The sequence below is a fragment of the Apodemus sylvaticus genome, chromosome 5 (genome assembly GCF_947179515.1).
Source record: "Apodemus sylvaticus chromosome 5, mApoSyl1.1, whole genome shotgun sequence".
Lineage (NCBI taxonomy): Eukaryota > Metazoa > Chordata > Mammalia > Rodentia > Muridae > Apodemus > Apodemus sylvaticus.
The window spans coordinates 101,704,674-101,724,013 of NC_067476.1; the positions used below are offsets into that span (position 1 = coordinate 101,704,674).

General features: G+C 38.3%; 1 protein-coding gene across 3 annotated transcripts in view; it reads left to right on the forward strand.

The window, feature by feature from the left end:
• Knl1 (kinetochore scaffold 1) overlaps positions 1-19,340 on the forward strand; it is a 58,869-nt gene that overhangs the window by 28,064 nt on the left and 11,465 nt on the right. For 2 of the 3 annotated variants that reach the window (XM_052183255.1, XM_052183256.1), the window contains 6 exons: positions 166-233; positions 2,296-2,394; positions 5,493-5,608; positions 10,340-10,430; positions 11,223-11,339; positions 13,075-13,162. In XM_052183255.1, the coding sequence (XP_052039215.1) occupies positions 166-233; positions 2,296-2,394; positions 5,493-5,608; positions 10,340-10,430; positions 11,223-11,339; positions 13,075-13,162 (579 nt within the window). Of the gene's footprint in view, positions 1-165; positions 234-2,295; positions 2,395-5,492; positions 5,609-10,339; positions 10,431-11,222; positions 11,340-13,074; positions 13,163-19,340 lie in introns of those variants that run through there. The other variant, XR_007977922.1, reaches the window with a different exon arrangement.

Genomic DNA, 19,340 nt, shown 5'->3' on the forward strand with positions numbered 1-19,340 from the left:
TTTGGCAGCCTAGAATTGTGATGTAGACCAGATTTGCCTTAAACTCAGAGATCTGCCAGCTTCTGCCTATTCTGTATTGGGACTAAAGGTGTTCACCACCATTTCAAGTTTTACAGTTTAGTTTTGACTTGCTTACCATTTACATAAATTTTGCTTTGTTTCTAGCACAGCATAATAGCCAAATGGAGTCACAGTTTCTTGGTGACACTATCTGTGAAGAGACTTTGAGGGAGGTATGTTAGTGTATTTCTCATTTTAATTGTTTTTACATTTATTATTTATTTTGTGTGTATGTGTTTGAGTGCATGTATGCCATACTGCACATGTGGCAGTCTGAGGACAACTTGCAGAAATTGATCTCTCGTTCCAGCATGTGGGACTCAGGGATTGAACTCAGGTTATCAGACTTGGTGTTGAGTGCCCTTGTCTGCTGAGCCATCCTCTGGGTTGCTATTTCTCACTGAGGTTTTTATTTTGTTTCTTTGTGTTGAAACAGCACCTTTCTCTGTGGCCCTAGCTAGCTTGGAACTCACTATGTAGATTAGGCTGACCTCAAACTCCCTGAGATATGTCTGCATCTGCCTCTGAAGTCCTGGGATTAAAGGCATGTGTACCACCACAATGACTTATGTCTTGCTGTTTTTTGTTTGTTTGTTTGTTTTTTATGTTATTTTTTCTTAGACAGATTTCTATGTGTAGCCCTGAGTATCCTGGAACTCAGAGATGGACCTGCCTCTGCCTCTGAGTGCTGTTATTAAAGTTATGTACCACCACCACTTAGCTTTATTTTTCACTTTTAATAACACTATTTTTAAGTGTCTTTTGTTGGCTTTTTTTTCTATCTCTCTATTTTTATGTATGTGAGTACACTGTCAGTTTCTAGACACTAGAAGAGGGCATTGGATCCCATTACAGATGGCTGTGAGCCACCATGTAATTGCTGGGAATTGAACTCAGGACCTCTGGAAGAGCAGCCAGTGCTCTTTCTTAACAGCTGAGTCATCTCTCCAGCCCTATTGTTTTTTGAGACAAGATCTCAGGCGTTGAGACTAGCCTTAAACTCTCTATGTAGCCAGGACTGGCCTTGAACTTCCTGATCTTCTTGCTTCCACCACCAAGTATTAGAATTACAAATGTGTGCCACCACATCTGGCTTAGTGTTTTGTTCTTGAGGTTGTTCCCATATGTCACAGCTGGCCTCAAACTTAATATTTATCTGAAATTTTTGATCCTTCTGCCTATACCTCCAGAGTGTTAGGATTATATACATGGGCCACATGCCAAATTTTATGTGGTACTGGGAATCCATGGATGCTAGGCAAGTAATTTACAACTGGGTTATATCTCCACCCTTAGAATTTTTAAAATTATAAAGTATTTCAAATATATAGAAGGTTTGATTTCTTTGTTAACAAAGTAGTTATATCAAGTATTATATTAGTCTGTTCTCTCTTATAATAACTGAATACCACACAAACTGGGGAGTTTATACAGCCAGCTTGTGATTCATTAAGCTTTGTAAAGTATAGCCACAAGCTCAGCATGTGATGAGGTTGCTAGGCTGGAGGTATGGTGTAGAATCTCCAAGTGACCCACAGCATCTCATGGCAATAGCTTACCAAGTTGGTTATAAAGCCATTAATGTCCTGTAGGCCCTAATATTATGACTTCATCCAGTTATCATCCTCTGCATACTATTGACATATGACCTTGGGAATTAATGTGAGTTTTGGAGAGATCAAGCACCTTGACCTTAATTAGTAGAAATTAAGATTTTTAAGACATTAAAAATGTTTTGCCTTTTGAAAACTATTTTAAATAACCTTAAAATTTTGTTAGACTGGGTTTGGTGGTTGGCACCTCTCATTCCAGCACTAGAGAGACTAAGATTGTGAATTCTAGGCTATACTGGGCTGCATAACAAATTTGAACTACAGAGGGATATCTTTTGTTTTTTTTTTAAATTTATTTATTTTTTTATTTTATGTATATGCATGCTCTATCTGCATATACACCTGCATGCCAGAAAAGGGTTTAAGATCCTATTATAGATGGTTGAGAGCCACCATATAGTTACTGGGAATTGAACTCAGGACTTCCGAAAGAAGTTTGGCTATTTCCATAACTTGGTAGATAAAGCTGTTTAGAAATGAATGATGTCGTTAGAGTCAAAGTGAATTTACTTGGAGTGTTCATAGGTAGATAAAGCTGTTTAGAAATGAATGATGTTGTTAGAGTCAAAGTGAATTTACTTTGAGTGTTCGTATAAAGTCCTTTTTTTTGTTTTGTTTTTAGAAACTCAAGGATGGACAAATTACAATAAAGGAGTTCTTCATACTTCTTCAGGTCCACATCTTAATACAGAAACCTAGGCAGAGCACTCTCTCAGCCAAAGTAAGTGCAATTTCTTGGCAAAATATTCATCTTAGCTAAAATATATCATGCTTTGTTGTCTTTGTTGTTGTTAGTTAAAAAGGGATGTAGCTCAGTTGATAGAGGCCTGCCTACTTATATGAAGCCTCGAGGCTGCCAAATCTAACAGCCTGAGTTTGCATACCCCAGTGATGTTCCCTTTCCTCACATTGATGTACTTGTAATACCATCTGTAATCTCTCTAAAACATTCCAGAGATGCCTTTGGAGGCAAGATCTCAGGTCAGCATCTAGCTTGTGGCTCTCCCGGTCTGACATCTTTGAGGTTTTTTTCTCCATGAGTGGTATAACTAACAATAAACTGATGTCAATAGAGCCAAGTCATGCTCAAAAAGAAAAGAGACTTGAAAAATGTTTGTATTTCCCTCATATTTCTGTGTGCTGTAGCAGCTCAGCTGGCTGTACTGGCAGAGGATGCTATTATAGTCATCCTTGATCCTTGCATGTTTATGGAGAGGTTCAAGCTAAAGTACTGTAACCCTTAAAGTATAATTAGGTTGAAGAACTCCTTGACCTGAAATACCCAAGTATTGGGTTTTTTTTTTGTTTGTTTGTTTGTTTTGTTTTTTTGGGGGGGGGGTTGGTTTGTTTTTTTGAGACAGGGTTTCTCTGTGTAGCCTTGGCTGTCCTGGAACTCACTCTGTAGACCAGGCTGGCCTCAAACACAAATCTGCCTGCCTCTGCCTCCCAAGTGCTGGGATTACAGGCATGCGCTACCACGCCCGGTTCCAAGTATTGTTTATATATAAGTTGTACACTTAATCAAAATGAGTAAAAATAGCTTGTACACATAATCTCTAACTCAAGATACAACCAACTAACTTACCCTCTGAGTACAATAATAACTATCCAATGTTCTACAGTACATGAGCCTTTTATCCACTGGCACTTCTGCTATTTTACTAGATACATAATTGTATGTTTTACATCTTTAAAATTTATTTTTCTTTTATGTTTATTAATATTTTATCTGCATGCATGTTCTGTGGATCACATTTGTTCAGGGCCTAAGGAGGACAGAAGAGGTCATTAGATCTCCTGAGGCTAGAGTTCACAGGTAGTTGTAAGCTACTCTGTGGTACTTGGAACCAAATCTGTGTCCTCTACAAGAGCAACAAGTGCTCTTAACTGACAAGCAAACTAAAAAGAGATTGACCTTGTATTGACTGGAGATTCAATGTAATATTTTCATCACTTTCTTTTCTTTCTTTTCTTGTTCTTTGACAAAGAACCTTGGTTTCATTTAGTATCAAACACTGTTCAGAAAACACCATCTACATTTTACTATTGCCATTTTGTTTTTAGTCAGTATACATGTAGTTTTGATTTTTATGCATTTAAAAATATTTTTTAAGAAGTGGAGGATTGCCAGGCGGTGGTAGTGCAAGCCTTTAATCCCAGCACTTGGGAGGCAGATTTCTGAATTCAAGGCCACCCTAGTCTACAGAGTGAGTTCCAGGACAGCCAGGGCTACACAGAGAAACCCTGTCTCAGAAAAACAAACAAACAAACAAACTAAAACAAAGCCAGGTGGTGGTGGTGGCTGTAATCCCAGCACTCTGGGAGGTAGAGACAGGCGGATTTCTGAGTTAGAGGCCGGCCTGGACTACAGAGTGAGTTCCAGGACAGCCAGGGCTACACAGAGAAACCCTGTCTCGGAAAAAAACAAATCCCAAAATAACCAAAAAATAAAATAAAAAAAAAAGAACTGGAGGATTGTAGTCAGACATCTTCAACCCTAACACTTAGAGGCAAAGGCAGTATAAATCTCTGAGTTTAAGGCCAGCCAGAGCTTCACAGTGAAACCATTTCTCAAATAAACGAACAAACAAGAACCTGATAATTGAGCCAGTGAGATGGCATATTGGGTAAAGGTGCCTGACACTAAACTGACTGCCTAAGTTTGATTCTGCAGGACCCATATGGTGGTAGAAAACCAACACACATTCATGCTGTGGCTTGCATGCCTCACACATAAGTCCAAAGTTTAGAGTATCAAAATAACATACTATGTGCTGTGCTGCTTATAAGTAATGGATGAAGTGTTATTTAGTGAGTTTTTATTTTAAGTAATGAAATTAAAAGCTTATTTAATTTTTTTTCCAAAACAAGATTAAATACATTTATTTGTCTTTAAACTAGAATTGTAAAACATGACAAACTATTCTTTAATGTGTGGGTGGGTGGGTGGGTTGGTTGGTTGAGATGAGGTCTCTAGTTCAAGGTAGCCTGAAATTTGCTATGTAGCAGAAGAAGGCTTTGAAATCACAAAGCCTCCATTTCCTAAATGCTGGGATGATGGGAATGAGCCATTATTGTCTTGATTTTTTTTCCTCCTTTCTATTTTAAGTAAAGTGGTTCCTGATAAGTTTGATTTTTAGGTATTGGTTTTTTAATTACATTTATCTATTGCATGATATGTATATATGCACATGCATGTACATGCTTTGATGTCAGGGGACAGTTTATGGGAGCCACCTTGCTAACCATTGGTTTTTTAAAAATAATTCATGATTATTTTTAAATGACTTTGAGTCCTATAAGTCAATATTCTTAGCTCACCTGACCACCTGTGGAAGAGTGGACTTTGAACCCAGAACCTCATGTACCCTATACTGAACTACACACCCAGCCCTGTTTGTTTGACTTTAAAAAATAGACGCTCTAAAACTTGAATTTGTTCTTATATCTGGAATTGTCCTCAAAATGCCAGTTTTGAGCTAGCTATAATCATGCACTTCTATATAATTCCAGTACTTGGGAGGATCAGAAGATCAATGTGATCTTCACTTACATAAGAGTTCAGTCTAGCCTGAGTTTCATGAGACTCTCTCTTTAAAAAAAAAAAAAAAAAAAAAGGAAAAGAATAAATATCAGCATCTGGTTTTGTAGACATGGTGTCACAAGCCTGGCAAGAGGCTAAAAGAAGAGTAGCACAAGTTCCAGGCCAGCCTAAACTATGTAGTAAGGTTCTGTCTTAGATTTTAAAAGAAAAAGGTATCAATTCTGATTGATTGATTGATTGATGGATGGATTGATTGGTTACTTTTTTTTTTTAAGTGTACTGTAAACACATTACCTACTACAGAAGATCTGATGTTGAGACAATATGTTTATGGACCCAAGATACAGATTTACAAAGAAGATTGTGAGCTTCTTCAACAAAAGATTGAAGAGTAAGAAAGTTTTTATTTCCCCTGTGATTTTTTTTTTGACGGTTATAATAAACAAGTGGTCTGTGTGGTATTTTAATTAGAACAGCAGAAATATGGGAAAAATCGATGGAATTATCGGGCAGTATGACATGAATAGAAACTCAGTTCTGTCTACAATACTGTACAGCCTTGCATAAGTCATTTACTTTACTTTTCCACTTTATAACGTCATAATGATATCTATCTAATAGATAGCATGAGCAATAGCCACTATTTACACAAAATGTTTTACATCACAATGAATAAAAAGATAACCAAAATGTTATGATATAAATTAGTTGAAATAGAATATCTTCAATAGGATATAATTCTCCCACCCCCTGCAAGACAGAGTTTCTCTGTGTATCCCTGGCTGTCCTGGACCTCTCTATGTAGACCAGGCTGGACTCAAACTGCTATTCCCCTACCTGACTGCCAGCTTCAAGATATAATCTGCCACACTTTAGTTTTGGGTTTGTGAACTGGGTGCTATATGATTCCTGACTGTAATCCTAGCACTGGGGAAGGGAGGTGGAGACAGGAGGATGATGAGTTCAAGGCCATTGGGTTGTAGAGATGACTTTATGTTTATGTGCTCTTGCTGCACTGTTATGAAGATAAGAGCTCTGACTCCAATATCTACATAGCAAGTCAGGCATCATGCCTATTTGGCCTCCAAGCCCCAAAATACAATACATATTTATTCATATGAATAAATAAATAAGTCTAAGAAACAGAAAAGCCAGGCCATTCTGGTCTACATGATATCTTTTCTGATAAAAATGATTGTATATATTACTTGGTATGATGGCATAGGCTTTTTCATCCTAGTACTTCGGAAGCAGAGGCAGGCAGATCTCTGAATTCAAGGCCACCCAGGGTTGCAAAGTGAGATCTTGTCTCAAAATACAATAATAATAATAATAATTGTATTATATTCAAAATCAAAGATATGTTGGTGTTTCTAATTTTTGCTACATTTTCCCTTAATTTACATACATAAAAATATAGTTTTACTTAGAAGATAGCTCAATGCTTGTATCTTTGTTAAGTATTATACCTAGATTTACAAATTATTTATAAATCTACTTTTCCTAAGATAAACTAAAATTCAAAATAATGTTTATTTCATGTTATTTTAGTACTTTCCAGTTACTTTTGACCCAGTCTAACAAAAAACAAATAATTTTTAAGTTATGGTTTTTTGTTTTGTTTTTTCTTTGTATATGTGTGATACCGGGGATTGACTTAAGGGCTTTGAGAATGCTAGGCATTTAATTACTCTACCACTGAGCTATATCCTTAGCTATAAAAACCATATATTTTTTTAAAGATTTATTTATTAATATAATAAGATTTATTATTATTATTATAATAAGATTTATTTATTTATAATTATAGCTTTCTTCAGACCCTCTAGGAGAGGGCATCAAATCTCATTAAGGATGGTTATGAGCCACCATGTGGTTGCTGGGATTTGAACTCAGGACCTCTGGACGAGCAGTCAGTGCTCTTAACTGCTGAGCCATCTCTCCAGCCCACCATATAGTTTTAAAGTTATTTGTGTGTGTAGGTGTAATGTATATGTATGTATGTATGTATGTATGTATGTATGTGTGTCTAGTGCCCATGGAGGACAGCAAGGGCTTCAAATCACCTTAAATTGGAATTATGTGGTGAGCTATCATGTGAGTGGAGCTTTGGCTTTGGAACTAGTCCTCTGGAAGAATGGTCAGTGTTCTTAACCACTGGACCATTTCTCTACCCTTATGCAGTTTTAAAAGAAATTTAAAATAAAACTTACATATTTCATCTAGATATGGGACATACACCTAAAATCTTCATACTAAGGGAAAAAATGGTGAGTTCATGGCCATTCTGTGATACTGTATTCCAGGTTAGCTCATTGCTATATAATCAGACCCTATCTCCAGAAGAATAAACAAATGCAGTGAGGACCTCTGTTGTGTGGTTAAAAGGACCTGAGATCAGACCTCTAGCACCAATGTAAAAGATGTATGACTAGCACAAGCATCTTTAATCTCAGAGCTCTACTGGAAGATGGAAGCAGAGACAAGAGACCCTAGCTGTTCAAAGATCAAGTAACCTGCTATACACAGCCTCAGAAAACAACAAAGGGACTCTGATCTGAAACAGGTGGTATCTGAGGTTGTCCTCTGACCTCTACACACATGCCCATAGACACACAGTAATGTACACATATACACATTGTGTACTCACACAAACAAGGGGAAAAGAAGGAACAAACAAAATATTATGATTCACCAGTTTTGTCTGATTCTACTTTGTCCATTCAACACATTTATTCAGCACCTGCTGTTTGCCACAATCTTGACTAACTACTAGGGTTCATCACTGAATAAGACAGATAAGATTCTTTTTTTTTTTTTTCAATATATTTTTTATTTACAGTTCAAATGATTTCTCCTTTTCTAGCAGATAAGACTCTTAATATGGGCTTTGAAAAGTGAAAAGAAGGTGCCTCAGTAAGAGTAAGCAGCTCGCTACTGCCTGTAACTCCAGTTCAGGGGATTAATGTCCTCTTTTTAACTCTTTCCTTTCTATCATGCACATAGTGCACATAAATGCATTCAAGTATACACAAATACACATAAATAAGGAAATCTTTCAAAAAGAACAAAAAGAAATGGAATCTAGTCTTAAAAAGTAGCAGTTTCTTTAAATTTGTTCTATTTGATTTTTATACCTATGTGTGCCTGCATATATAATTTCTAATTTGTGTTGAGGATATAGTTCAATGGAACATTTGCATAAATATGCACAAGGGTCTAGCCTAATTCTTGGTATCACAAGTATCTTTTTTGTTTTAGAGATTTACTCCCTCTATTTATTACTAAATATTGAAATTATAACAGCTTTCTTATTGTTTTCTTTTTTGAACAATGTCTCATTGCCAGGCCAGTACAGAACTCATGTTTTATAGCTCATCCTGTCTTAAGAATTCATAGCAGCCGTAATATGCATAGTATGTGCCACCATGCCAGCTTACCTTCACCATGTTTTACAAATGCTATTTTGTAAAAGTTAGATAAACTTTGAGCTCAGTTGAGAACTTTTACTTAAAAAAACTCACTACAACTTCATAGTGATTATACAGTGACATCTTAAACTTGAAAGCAATGTGTTTTCACTTACAGTAAGCAAATAGTGATAGGAATCCTTGTTAGAAAGTTTTTGATTTGTACCACTCCTTTTTAATTTTTTTTACTTTAAAATATTATTTTTATTATTTTAAAGTGTGTGTGTGTGTGTGTGTGTGTGTGTGTGAGAGAGAGAGAGAGAGAGAGAGAGAGAGAGAGAGAGAGCATACAGCTGCCTAAAGAAGCCAGGTATTGGAGTCTCTTGAGCTGGAGTTAACAGTAATTGTGAGCCCACCCAGTGTGGATGATGCTGGGAACTAAACTCAGGTCCTCCAAATAGCAAGCTCTTAACCACTAAAATTAGTACTTATACATAAGTACTTTTTTATTTTGGTTTTTTAGACAGTGCCTCAAAAGAGACCAAAGTCTAGGCTGGCTATTCCAGGCAATCCTCCTGCCCCAGTGTCTGAAATGTTTAGAACAGGTGTATACCATCCCTTGTAAGGATACATTAGCCTTAATGTATATAGTGTCAGCTATGGAGAACTAGGGGCAGTCATTTCTGGAAAAGCCAAATGCCTGAACTGAGAGGGAAGGAAAAACAAAGCAAAACAAAACAGAAAACCCTGAGGAATAGCTGTACAGAGTCTGCAAGGGTGGGAAGCTTGATGTTCAGAGTTATTGGCCAGAGCCATGGAGAGGAAGAGGCCCTAGGGAGTGAGGGTGATGTGAGCTGGCAAAGTCCCTAAAGGATCTTGGCAACTGCTGCCTGAATGAAGATGGATGGTGGGGTAAAGTGAGCCTGCGGAGCCTCCAGAGGCTGGGATGCTGACCTCTTGAGTTTGGAGCCTAAGCTGTTAGTAGGCATGCAAAGACGTGGTGAATCCCAAAACGTATTGGGGAGATGGGGCAATGATGAGTAAGTCATTGAGGGAAGTTTGAGAATCCCAGGATGGGAGGACTAGGCTTTGGGAGCCCTGGTCTGATCTACCAGGCCCATGGAGGCTAAGAGTCTCAGGACCTCAGCCTAGATCTGTCCTAAGATTCAAAACCAAGTCTTTGCTTTTTTTTTGCTGAACACCCTGGGAGCTGGAACCTTAGTAATTCATAAATTTAAGTAGTACCCTCTCCTACTGCCATCTCCATCCCCTCCAAGGCCTGGCACCCCCTCAAGGTACCAGGGCCTCCTGGGCTCTCTAAAGGACTCTGGCCTCTCTGACTCTGGGATCTATCCCACTTCCCAGCATCACTGTACATTCACTTTGGTTATTTGTTTCTTTGTGTGTTTTTCAAGACAGGATTTGTCTTTGTAGCCCTGGCTGGCCTGGAACTCTCTCTGTAGGCAAGGTTGTCCTTGAATTTACAGAGATAAGACTGCCTCTGCCTTCTAAGTACCGGGATTAAACTTGTGGTGAACCACATTCAGATCAACTTGACATTGTTACCTTTATTCTTTAAATGTTTAATAATCATGCTAGCTGTGTTTCCTGAGTGAATTAGGAAAAATAAAACAAATAATTGTTTGAATGTATATTTAAACTGGTTTATTCAAACAGAATTCTAAATACTGTATTAATATTGTTTATTTTAGATTAAAGGTATCTGTATTGAATCAAGATAAACTATTGGCGGATGTAAATAGAAACTTGTGGGAAAAAGTGAAAGACTACTCTGATGAAGAGGTATTTTTATGCCATTTTTCTGAATAAGAATTGACACATTTTGATACATTTGGAACTGTTGCTTAGCCTGCTGTGGTGATATGCCGAACATTTTATTCCAGCACTTGGAAGGCAGAGGCAAGTGGGTCTCTGAGTTCAAGGCCAGTCAGAACTATAGAGCTAGTTCCAGTACAATCAGGACTACACAAGGAAACCCTGTGTCAAAAAACAAACAAAAAAGAACTGTGACTTGATAGTATGGAGTTCTTTAATTTAGTCTTAGATCTAATGTGTTGCTGTGGTCTTATCTAATTATTACCAAGTAATTGTAAATATAACCTTTCTAATGGTGATATCTAATTTAACATGTAAAATATATATATATAATGTTCCCAGCTTTTTATTTGCATTTTCCCTTTGATTTAAATGAAGATTTTCTTTAATTGATTAGCTATTTACATGTACCCTAATATATAATTATGCTTTGTTAATTAAGAGCCAATCATTTTCTAGCTTATAAAATAAGTAAAAGAATCAAAGTCTTTGATTATATTCTTAAATAGATATGCAAAGCCTAAGGGTGGTGGCATATCCCTGTGATCACAGCACTTTAGAGGTGGAAGCTAGAAGGACTCACATTTAAGACCAACCTGGTCTGTATAATGACTTCCAGATTAACCAATTTGCAAATGAGAAGTTCTTGCCTTAGGAATCTGAATATAGATTAGGCAAAGCCCAGCACTGGCAATTGAAGCTGTCTTCCCAGACCCTGCTTCCCTTATCAGACATGTACTTTTTAACTCTCTCATACAGCTGAAGAACTATGGAATTTACCTTAACAAAATAAAATCACGTTATACCAAGATGACAAAAGTCTTCACTCACCAAGGAAAAGTGGCTCTGTATGGCAAATTGGTGCATTCAGCTGAGGTAATTTGAGATGGTTGATATATAGTAATATATAGTAGATATAAAATATGGAATGCTTCTTAGGAGATATGTAAGTGAGGCTTGGATAAAAATTTGTTTATAAAAAGTGAGGTTCTAGTAATCAATAGCTTCAACCTTTGACATTAGGAATAAAATGAAATATAGTTACTAATATGGGCTATGTCTCATGTTTGTCATCCATTTTACACATTGAAATAAAATACTTGCGTTCTGTGTCCCTGTTCATACAGAAGGCAGTATTATCTTTATATGCATATTCAGTTACATATGTATATGCATGTGTTTATCCTTTTTCTTTTAAAAAGGCTTTACACATAGGGCTGAGATTGTAGCTTAGTGGTAGAAAATTTGCTTAGCATTTGTTCAGTCTCCCATTTGAGAGACAGAAGTGGGATGCTGGGGCCAGTGAGCGTGAGCATGTAGGCCTGTGCACAGAGCATGTAGGCATGTGCACAGAGCATGTAGGCCTGTGCACAGAACATGTAGGCATGCGCACAGAGCATGTAGGCCTGTGCACAGAGCATGTAGGCATGCGCACAGAGCATGTAGGCCTGTGCACAGAGCATGTAGGCATGTGCACAGAGCATGTAGGCCTGCACACAGAGCATGTAGGCCTGTGCACAGAGCATGTAGGCCTGAGCACAGAGCATGTAGGCCTGAGCACAGAGCATGTAGGCCTGCGCACAGAGCATGTAGGCATGCGCACAGAGCATGTAGGTCTGCGCACAGAGCATGTAGGCATGCGCACAGAGCATGTAGGCCTGCGCACAGAGCATGTAGGTAAGCGCACAGAGCATGTAGGCATGTGCACAGAGCATGTAGGTAAGCGCACAGCACAAGCCCAGGCACCCTACTCTGCTTACGAAGTGCCGGCAAATACAGGAAGGGTTAGATACAGTGTCATCTTCTATAAAAATTCAAACATAGTTGTGCTGTTGCACATACCTACAGGAAACTGAGGCAGGAGTATTGCCATAAGTTCTGGATCACATATCAAGAACTTGTCTCAATAATAATAGCAATACAAACAATCAAACAAACTAAAACACACACATAAAGGCTGTAGTTCTGTTTGGTCAGTGCCCATCTCATCACAGAAAAAACAATTAACCCCTTTTAAAGCAATAAATATCAATATTCATACAGCTCATGAAACACATATAGAAAAGAAATGCTATAATAAAGAGAAATACACAATAACTTCATTTGTCTTTTTAAATTAAAAAGTCTTGACCTCTAGCCAGGCGGTGGTGCTGCACGCCTTTAATCCCAGCACTTGGGAGGCAGAGGCAGGTGGATTTCTGAGTTCGAGGCCAGCCTGGTCTACAGAGTAACTTCTAGGACATCCAGAGCTACACAGAGAAACCCTGTCTCAAAAAAAAAAAAGTCTTGACCCCCAAGATTTGTCTGTTCATGCCAGTTTGGTGCCACAGGACTGTAATCCTAGCTTCTTGGAAGTCCAAGGCAGGAATATCACAAGTTCAGCATCAGCCTAGGCAATTTAATTGTAAGACTGTGACTTTAAATAAAAAGTGAAAAAAAGTGGGTAGGAATAAAGGGCAGCAGTAGATCATGTGACCAGCATGTTCAGTTACTGATATTGCCATATAAAAAAGGAAAGCAAGATTTACCCATTTATAGTCACGACAGTAATTGAACTATTAAAGTATTGTTTGGAGATTAAGCTTTACAATCTATAATATTTTGTGTTTAGAATGAGAAGAAGAAACTTCAGATAAAACTAAATGAGCTGGCCACCATCCTCAGGCAGCTCAGTGACTGTCTCGCTGATGTGGAAGCAGGTAAGGAGTGCTTCCCCAGGGCTGAGGAGAGTGCTCAGTGACGGAATGCTTGCCTATGGTGTAAGACGCCTTAGGCTCAACCCCTCGAACTACACACACTTAGAGCATACTTTTCTATAAATGCTTCTATAAGTTAGAAAATTTGGTCTTACTATGCTATTTTTAGCAGCTTGAGTTTTTAAATTGGAGCAAAATAAAGCCCTTTTTTGGGCTAATGAGTTGGTTCATTGCATAAAGGTGCTTGCCACCAAGCCTGACTCCTGGGGCCCACATGGTAGAAGAAGAGAACTGGTTCCCACGTGTTTTCCTCTGATCTCCATAGGCATATGCTGTGGTGCATAACCTACCTTCCAGAATAAATAAATGTAATGAAAAATGATAATAAGACCTGGTTCTCTATAATCATTCATAACAGTAAAGAAGAGATGTCAAAGAAATTGAGTTCTTTTGCAAAGCTCTTCATAACCTATATCATAATCTTGCATGCTTTTGCTTATTTGGGGGACAGAGTCTGTATAGCCAAGGGTGGCCTGGAATTTGCCTGAGCTACTCTTGAACTTATGATCCTCTAGCCTTGCCTCCTAAATGCTGGTGTTACAAGTGTGTGCCTCCATGCCTAGTATTCTGGGGTTTTGGTTTTTATTTTTTAATCATACTTGTTTGTGTATTTTGTTTGTTTGTTTCTTAGTGTATGTAATTTTAAGATTATATATTTATTTCTGAGATTTTTATTTTACTTTAAGTGTATGGGTGTTTTACTTACATGAGCACACGGAGGCCAGAAGAGGGTGTCAGATCCCTTGGAAGTGGAGTGACATGATTGTGAGCTGTATTGTGGGTGCTAAGAATCAAACTTGGTCCTCTGGAAGAGTAGTCCGAGCTCTTAACTGCTGAGCCATTTCTCCAACCCCTACCCACACTTTTATTTTGTATGTGTTCCCACAGTGCATGTGCCATGGGGGATATATGGAGGTCACATGACAGCTTTTGGGAGTCAGTTCTCTTCTATTTCCATTCTGGGTTTCTGAGATCTAACTCAGGCTTACGTTATCTGATGAACTGTCTCATTGGCCCATATCTTTAATAGATAAATTATCTCCATCTGGAAATTACTTAGCCATCTTCTTTGGTCTCTTCTAATACCAGCTTTTAGTTTTGCTTTCCTTTGTCTTCTCAGAGATCACAGAATTCCATACTCAGATACTCATCAGAGTTCATGTTCCTGGTCCTTAGTCTGCTTCCTTTTTTGACACTGCTGATTGTTCTTTTCTTCTAAATTTTACTCACTTTCTGAGGTATTACAACACCTGACTCAAATTCTGTTCTTTAATTCTGGGCTTTTCCTCCTGTGTGGGCCTCTCTTACTCAAACTAACCCATCAAGTACCCAGACCAGGTGATTCATGACTGACTATAACTCTAGTTCCAGGGAATCCAACACCCTTTTCTGGCATCCTCAGACACACACACATACACACAGGCACATGCAAATTTATGCACACCTGTTACTGTGTGCACACACACACACCACCTACAAAGAGATACACATAAAACAAAAATAAAAATTGTAAGCTCCATGGAGGTAAAATTAGCATGCTTTCTTCTGTGTTTTTTAAAACTTCCCTAGCATTGTGAATTGCATAGAAAAAGTGTCTAATTCATGCATCCTGAATTTAATTGAAAATTAATATATGAATACCATAGTTTTAAAATAACTTACCTCTTTATTACTTTACTTTCTACTTCATAATAAATGTAGACAGGGGCTGGAGAGATAGCTCAATGGTTAAGAGTGCTCTCCCAGAGGTCCTAAGTTCAATTCCCGGCAACCATATGATGGCCCACAACCATCTATAATGGAATCTTATGCCCTCTTTTTTTTTTTTTTTGGATTTGATTTTTTCCGAGACAGGGTTTCTCTGTGTAGCCCTGGCTATCCTGGAACTCACTCTGTAGATCAGACTGGCCTTGAACTCAGAAATCCACCTGCCTCTGCCTCCCAGAGTGCTGGGATTATGGGCGTGTGCCACCACCGCCAGGCTCTTATGCCCTCTTTTGGTGTGTCTGAAGATAGTGACAATGTACTCACATACATAAATAATCTTAATAAAAAAAAAAAAGAAATAGAAGCCGTTAGACTAGACCTTCCAAACTTACTATTAACAAAAAAACTAGACCTTTAATCTTGTTTATTCATTATTTTTTTCTTCTTTTCTTTCACCTAACACCAATCTTCCCATCTAAATTGATTTTGCCAGGTGTGGTAATGCATACCCTGTAATATCAGCACTCATGAGGCAGATTTTCTAAGGAGGCCAGCCTGAACTACATAGTGAGTACCAGGCTAGCCAGTCCTATATAGCAAGATACTATCTCTTTAAAAAAAAAAAAAATCAAAATCAATTAAGTAAATGATTTCTATTATGTCTTCTCAGTAATCTTATATTTCTGACTCCTTATCATATCCATTTCCTTTTAATTTACTTACCTCACTGTCCTTTTTAAAGCATGGGTAGGGATGTGGTTTGGTTTCTTAAGTGTTTGCTTAACATGCACAGAACCCTGGGTTCCATCCCCAAACCACATCTGATGAAGCCAGGTATGAGTGTACATATGACCCCAGCATGCTAAAGGCTGAGGCAGGAGGAACATCTTGCCTCACGTTCAAGGTCTTCCTCAGCTATATAAATAAGTTCAAGGTCATTCTGAGGGACTTAAGACTCAAAACAAAAAAAGGGGGGGGGGGCAGAAAATCACTGGGTATGTGTGGCTCAGCACTGCAGTCCCAGCAGTCATTAGGCCAAGGCAAGAAGACTGCCTTCATCTTGGGATGGCATGGGTTACTGTTGAGTTCTAGGCTACCCTGGACAATAGGAGATCCTTCAGAAAGGGGGAGAGAAAGGCTAGAAAGATGACTCAACAGTGTGTGAGCACTGGCTGCTCTTCCAGAGGATCTTAAGTTCTATTCCCAGCACTCATGGGAACCTAATGCCCTCTTCTAACCTCAGAGGGCACCAGGCATGCATGTGGTACACAGACAAAACACCTATTTACAAATAATAAATTTGTTTAAAAGCCTCTCTACACAACATATAAAAAGCAAATATAAATAACAAGGCTGGGGATGGAGTTCAGTGGCAGAGTATTTTCAAGTCATTGGATTTGATCTTATTGGGACTGAAAAAAATCACAGAAGAAAAACCCAGCAGCTGTGCTTTGGCCCCCTCTTTAGGCAGCACTAAATGGCTGCCCCTTTCTTCTCTCATTACTCATTTTCCCATTTATTTAGTTTGTACCTTTTATATGATGGTACTCAGAAATAAGAACACACTAGTAACCAAAACAGGCCCTTGTGGAACCTTTTTTTTTCCCTTGGACAGGCTATCATGTAGGATATACTGACTTCTAAAGTGGTCAAGAGTGTCCTTAAATGCCTGATGCTTCTTCCTCTACCTCCGCAGGACTGAGATTATATACATGCACTACCATGCCCAGCTCCTTATGAACTTTTAATCCAGAAGCAACTGTAGACACTAAACAAATGAGCTAGGTATGGTATTACATACTGGCATCTCAGCCTGTAGGAGATGGAGTCAGGAAGATCAGGAGTCTGAAGCTAGCATATATTACACAAGACCTTTGTTCAAAAAACCAAAAACACCAAAATATCCTTCCCCCAAAAGTAATTTCATAGTAAATTTTGTAGGTGATATTATAAGGTACTGAGATACTTCAATAGAAATCTGATCTAGTTAAGAGGTCAAAGCAGCCCTACCTATATATAAAAGACTTTATAGCTAAAATATAAAAGATGAATAGGAACAAAAAGAAAAGAAGAAAAGCCAGGCATGGTTCACATCACTAATCCCATTTCTTGAAAAGCTGAGGCAGGAGAATTGCTATGAGTATGAGGCCGGCCTGAACTACAAAGTAAAACAGTTTCTTTATAGCACATACACAGATATGCCATGGACCACCCCAGCAGGCTATGTGGGTCCCTGAGATGAGGGTCCTCCAAGGCTAGGTGGGTGAGGATTCAGCAGTGACAAACAGAAACAAACACAGAGGCAATTCGAATCTGAGTGTATTTTGCAGCTCTCAAACAGGGGGTTTTATACATTTAAAAAAACCCAAATATTACAACTCTTAGAAAATGTGTTCAGTGAAGCAATCACAAATACCATCATTATCATTTGGCACAGTAAAGGAAAAAAAAAAATTCAACAAACATTACAACACTGAAAAGATGTATTCAGTGAATCACAAACAGAACAGGTAACATCATTATTAATAGAAATCATCCAAACCTTACAACTCTGAAAGGATATATTCAGTGCAGCAGCCATCCAAAGCTAGTGGCATATTTCTAAGAGCAGGTTAATAAATCTTTATGGTCAACGATTATTTAACATCTAATGTTTGATTTTTTATAAATCTTCAATGCATAAATTTAAATTTTTAATTCTTTCTATTTAAGGCTTTCTTTACCATATACTGAAGCCCACCTCAGATGACACAAGTGTAGTCATATAAAATTTTATGTTGGGAATGTTTTTATCTTTCATAATACTACTATATAATTTTGTAAATGAATTATAAAGTAAAGTGTTGGTTTCCCCAGCAATAAGGTCATGTTACTGACCCTATCTCAAGGGATGGTATCTTACACATTATTCTTGTTTAAGATCTTGGCCTAGGCTACCAAGAACATGTAAATAAGAAAAGGAATAAAAGAAAACAAAACAGATTAATTGTCATGAGAACTACAGCTCAATATTTTGCTCTGGCTAAGAGTTTCACAACCAGTTCCAAGAGACCTCATTTTGAAGTTTTCCCCTCAGTCTGTGGGACTTGTTACACACAGATTCTGCTGGGGTTCGTGTGGCACAGATAAATGTGTGTTCATGCACACACAGAGAACAATAGACCATTCAAAATTAATACATGTAAAAAACTCATACCAATTACATGGGTTTGAAGATAGAGATAAAGTAAAATAGAGAACAGGAGGGAATGTCTTCTAAGCTAGGTTTGTCATTAGGGCTAGGCCTAGGACAGCCTCCCATGGGGTAAGCTAGCCTGGTGCTCATTCAGGTTTGAATAGATGAGTAATGCAAACTGGTTGTCATGGTGAACATCTGTAACCTCAAGCACTGGAGGCTGAGTTAGAGTCTGCATAATGAATTCCAAACCAGCCTGAGCTAGGTAGTGAAACCCTATCTCAAAATAAAGGGGACAGGGCTGGAGAGATGGCTCAGGGGTTAAGAGCACTGACTGCTCTTCCTAAGATCCTGAATTCAATTCCCAGCAAGCACATGGTGTCTCAGAACCAGATGTAATGGGATCTGATGTCCTCTTCTGTTGTGTCTGAAGACAGCTACAGTGCACTCATATAAAATAAAATAAATCTTTTTAAAAAGGCGGGGAGAGTATTTTGAGGTAAAATTCAAGGTTGGAGTAGGCACTTTAATCCCAGTCCTCAGAAGGTAAGGACAGGATGATCAAGAGTTAATCATCAGCTTACTCAGGGGTCAGCTTGTGCTATATGAGACCCTGTTTCAAAAAGGAAAAAAGTTTCTTTTTTGATTTGTTTTGTTTTCGAGACAGGATTTCTCTGTATAGCCCTGGCTGTCCTGGAACTGACTCTGTAGACCAGGCTGGCCTCGAACTCTGAAATCTACCTGCCTCTGCCTCCCAAGTGCTGGGATTAAAGGCATGTGCCACCCCTGCCCAGCTAGGAAAAAAATTTCAAAGCTAACTTGAGACAAACTTGACATGGTGACATACCTGCTATCCTAGTTACTTGGGAGACTTTGGCAGGAAGATCACAGGTTTATGGCTGGCCTGAACAAGGCTGTCTCAAAGGTACTAGAAAAGCATCAGCAATACTTGCTACTTAAGCTTGCTGATGAACCCAAATAGGAGGAAAGAAATGACTACCAAAAGTTGTCTGCTGACCTCTAGTGCTCACCCACACTCACACAATACATCCATACACACACAATAATAATAATAATAATAATAATAATAATAAATGTTTTAAGTACAAGATGAGATCACAGCCCTTAGCTCCGAGTTCACTTATCTGATACCAAAAATTTTTGAAATTATAGTTCAGGACTCAGTGGGGCCAGTTTGTGGGGCAAGGATGGGTGCCAAGGAGTGTACCCCTACTTTTT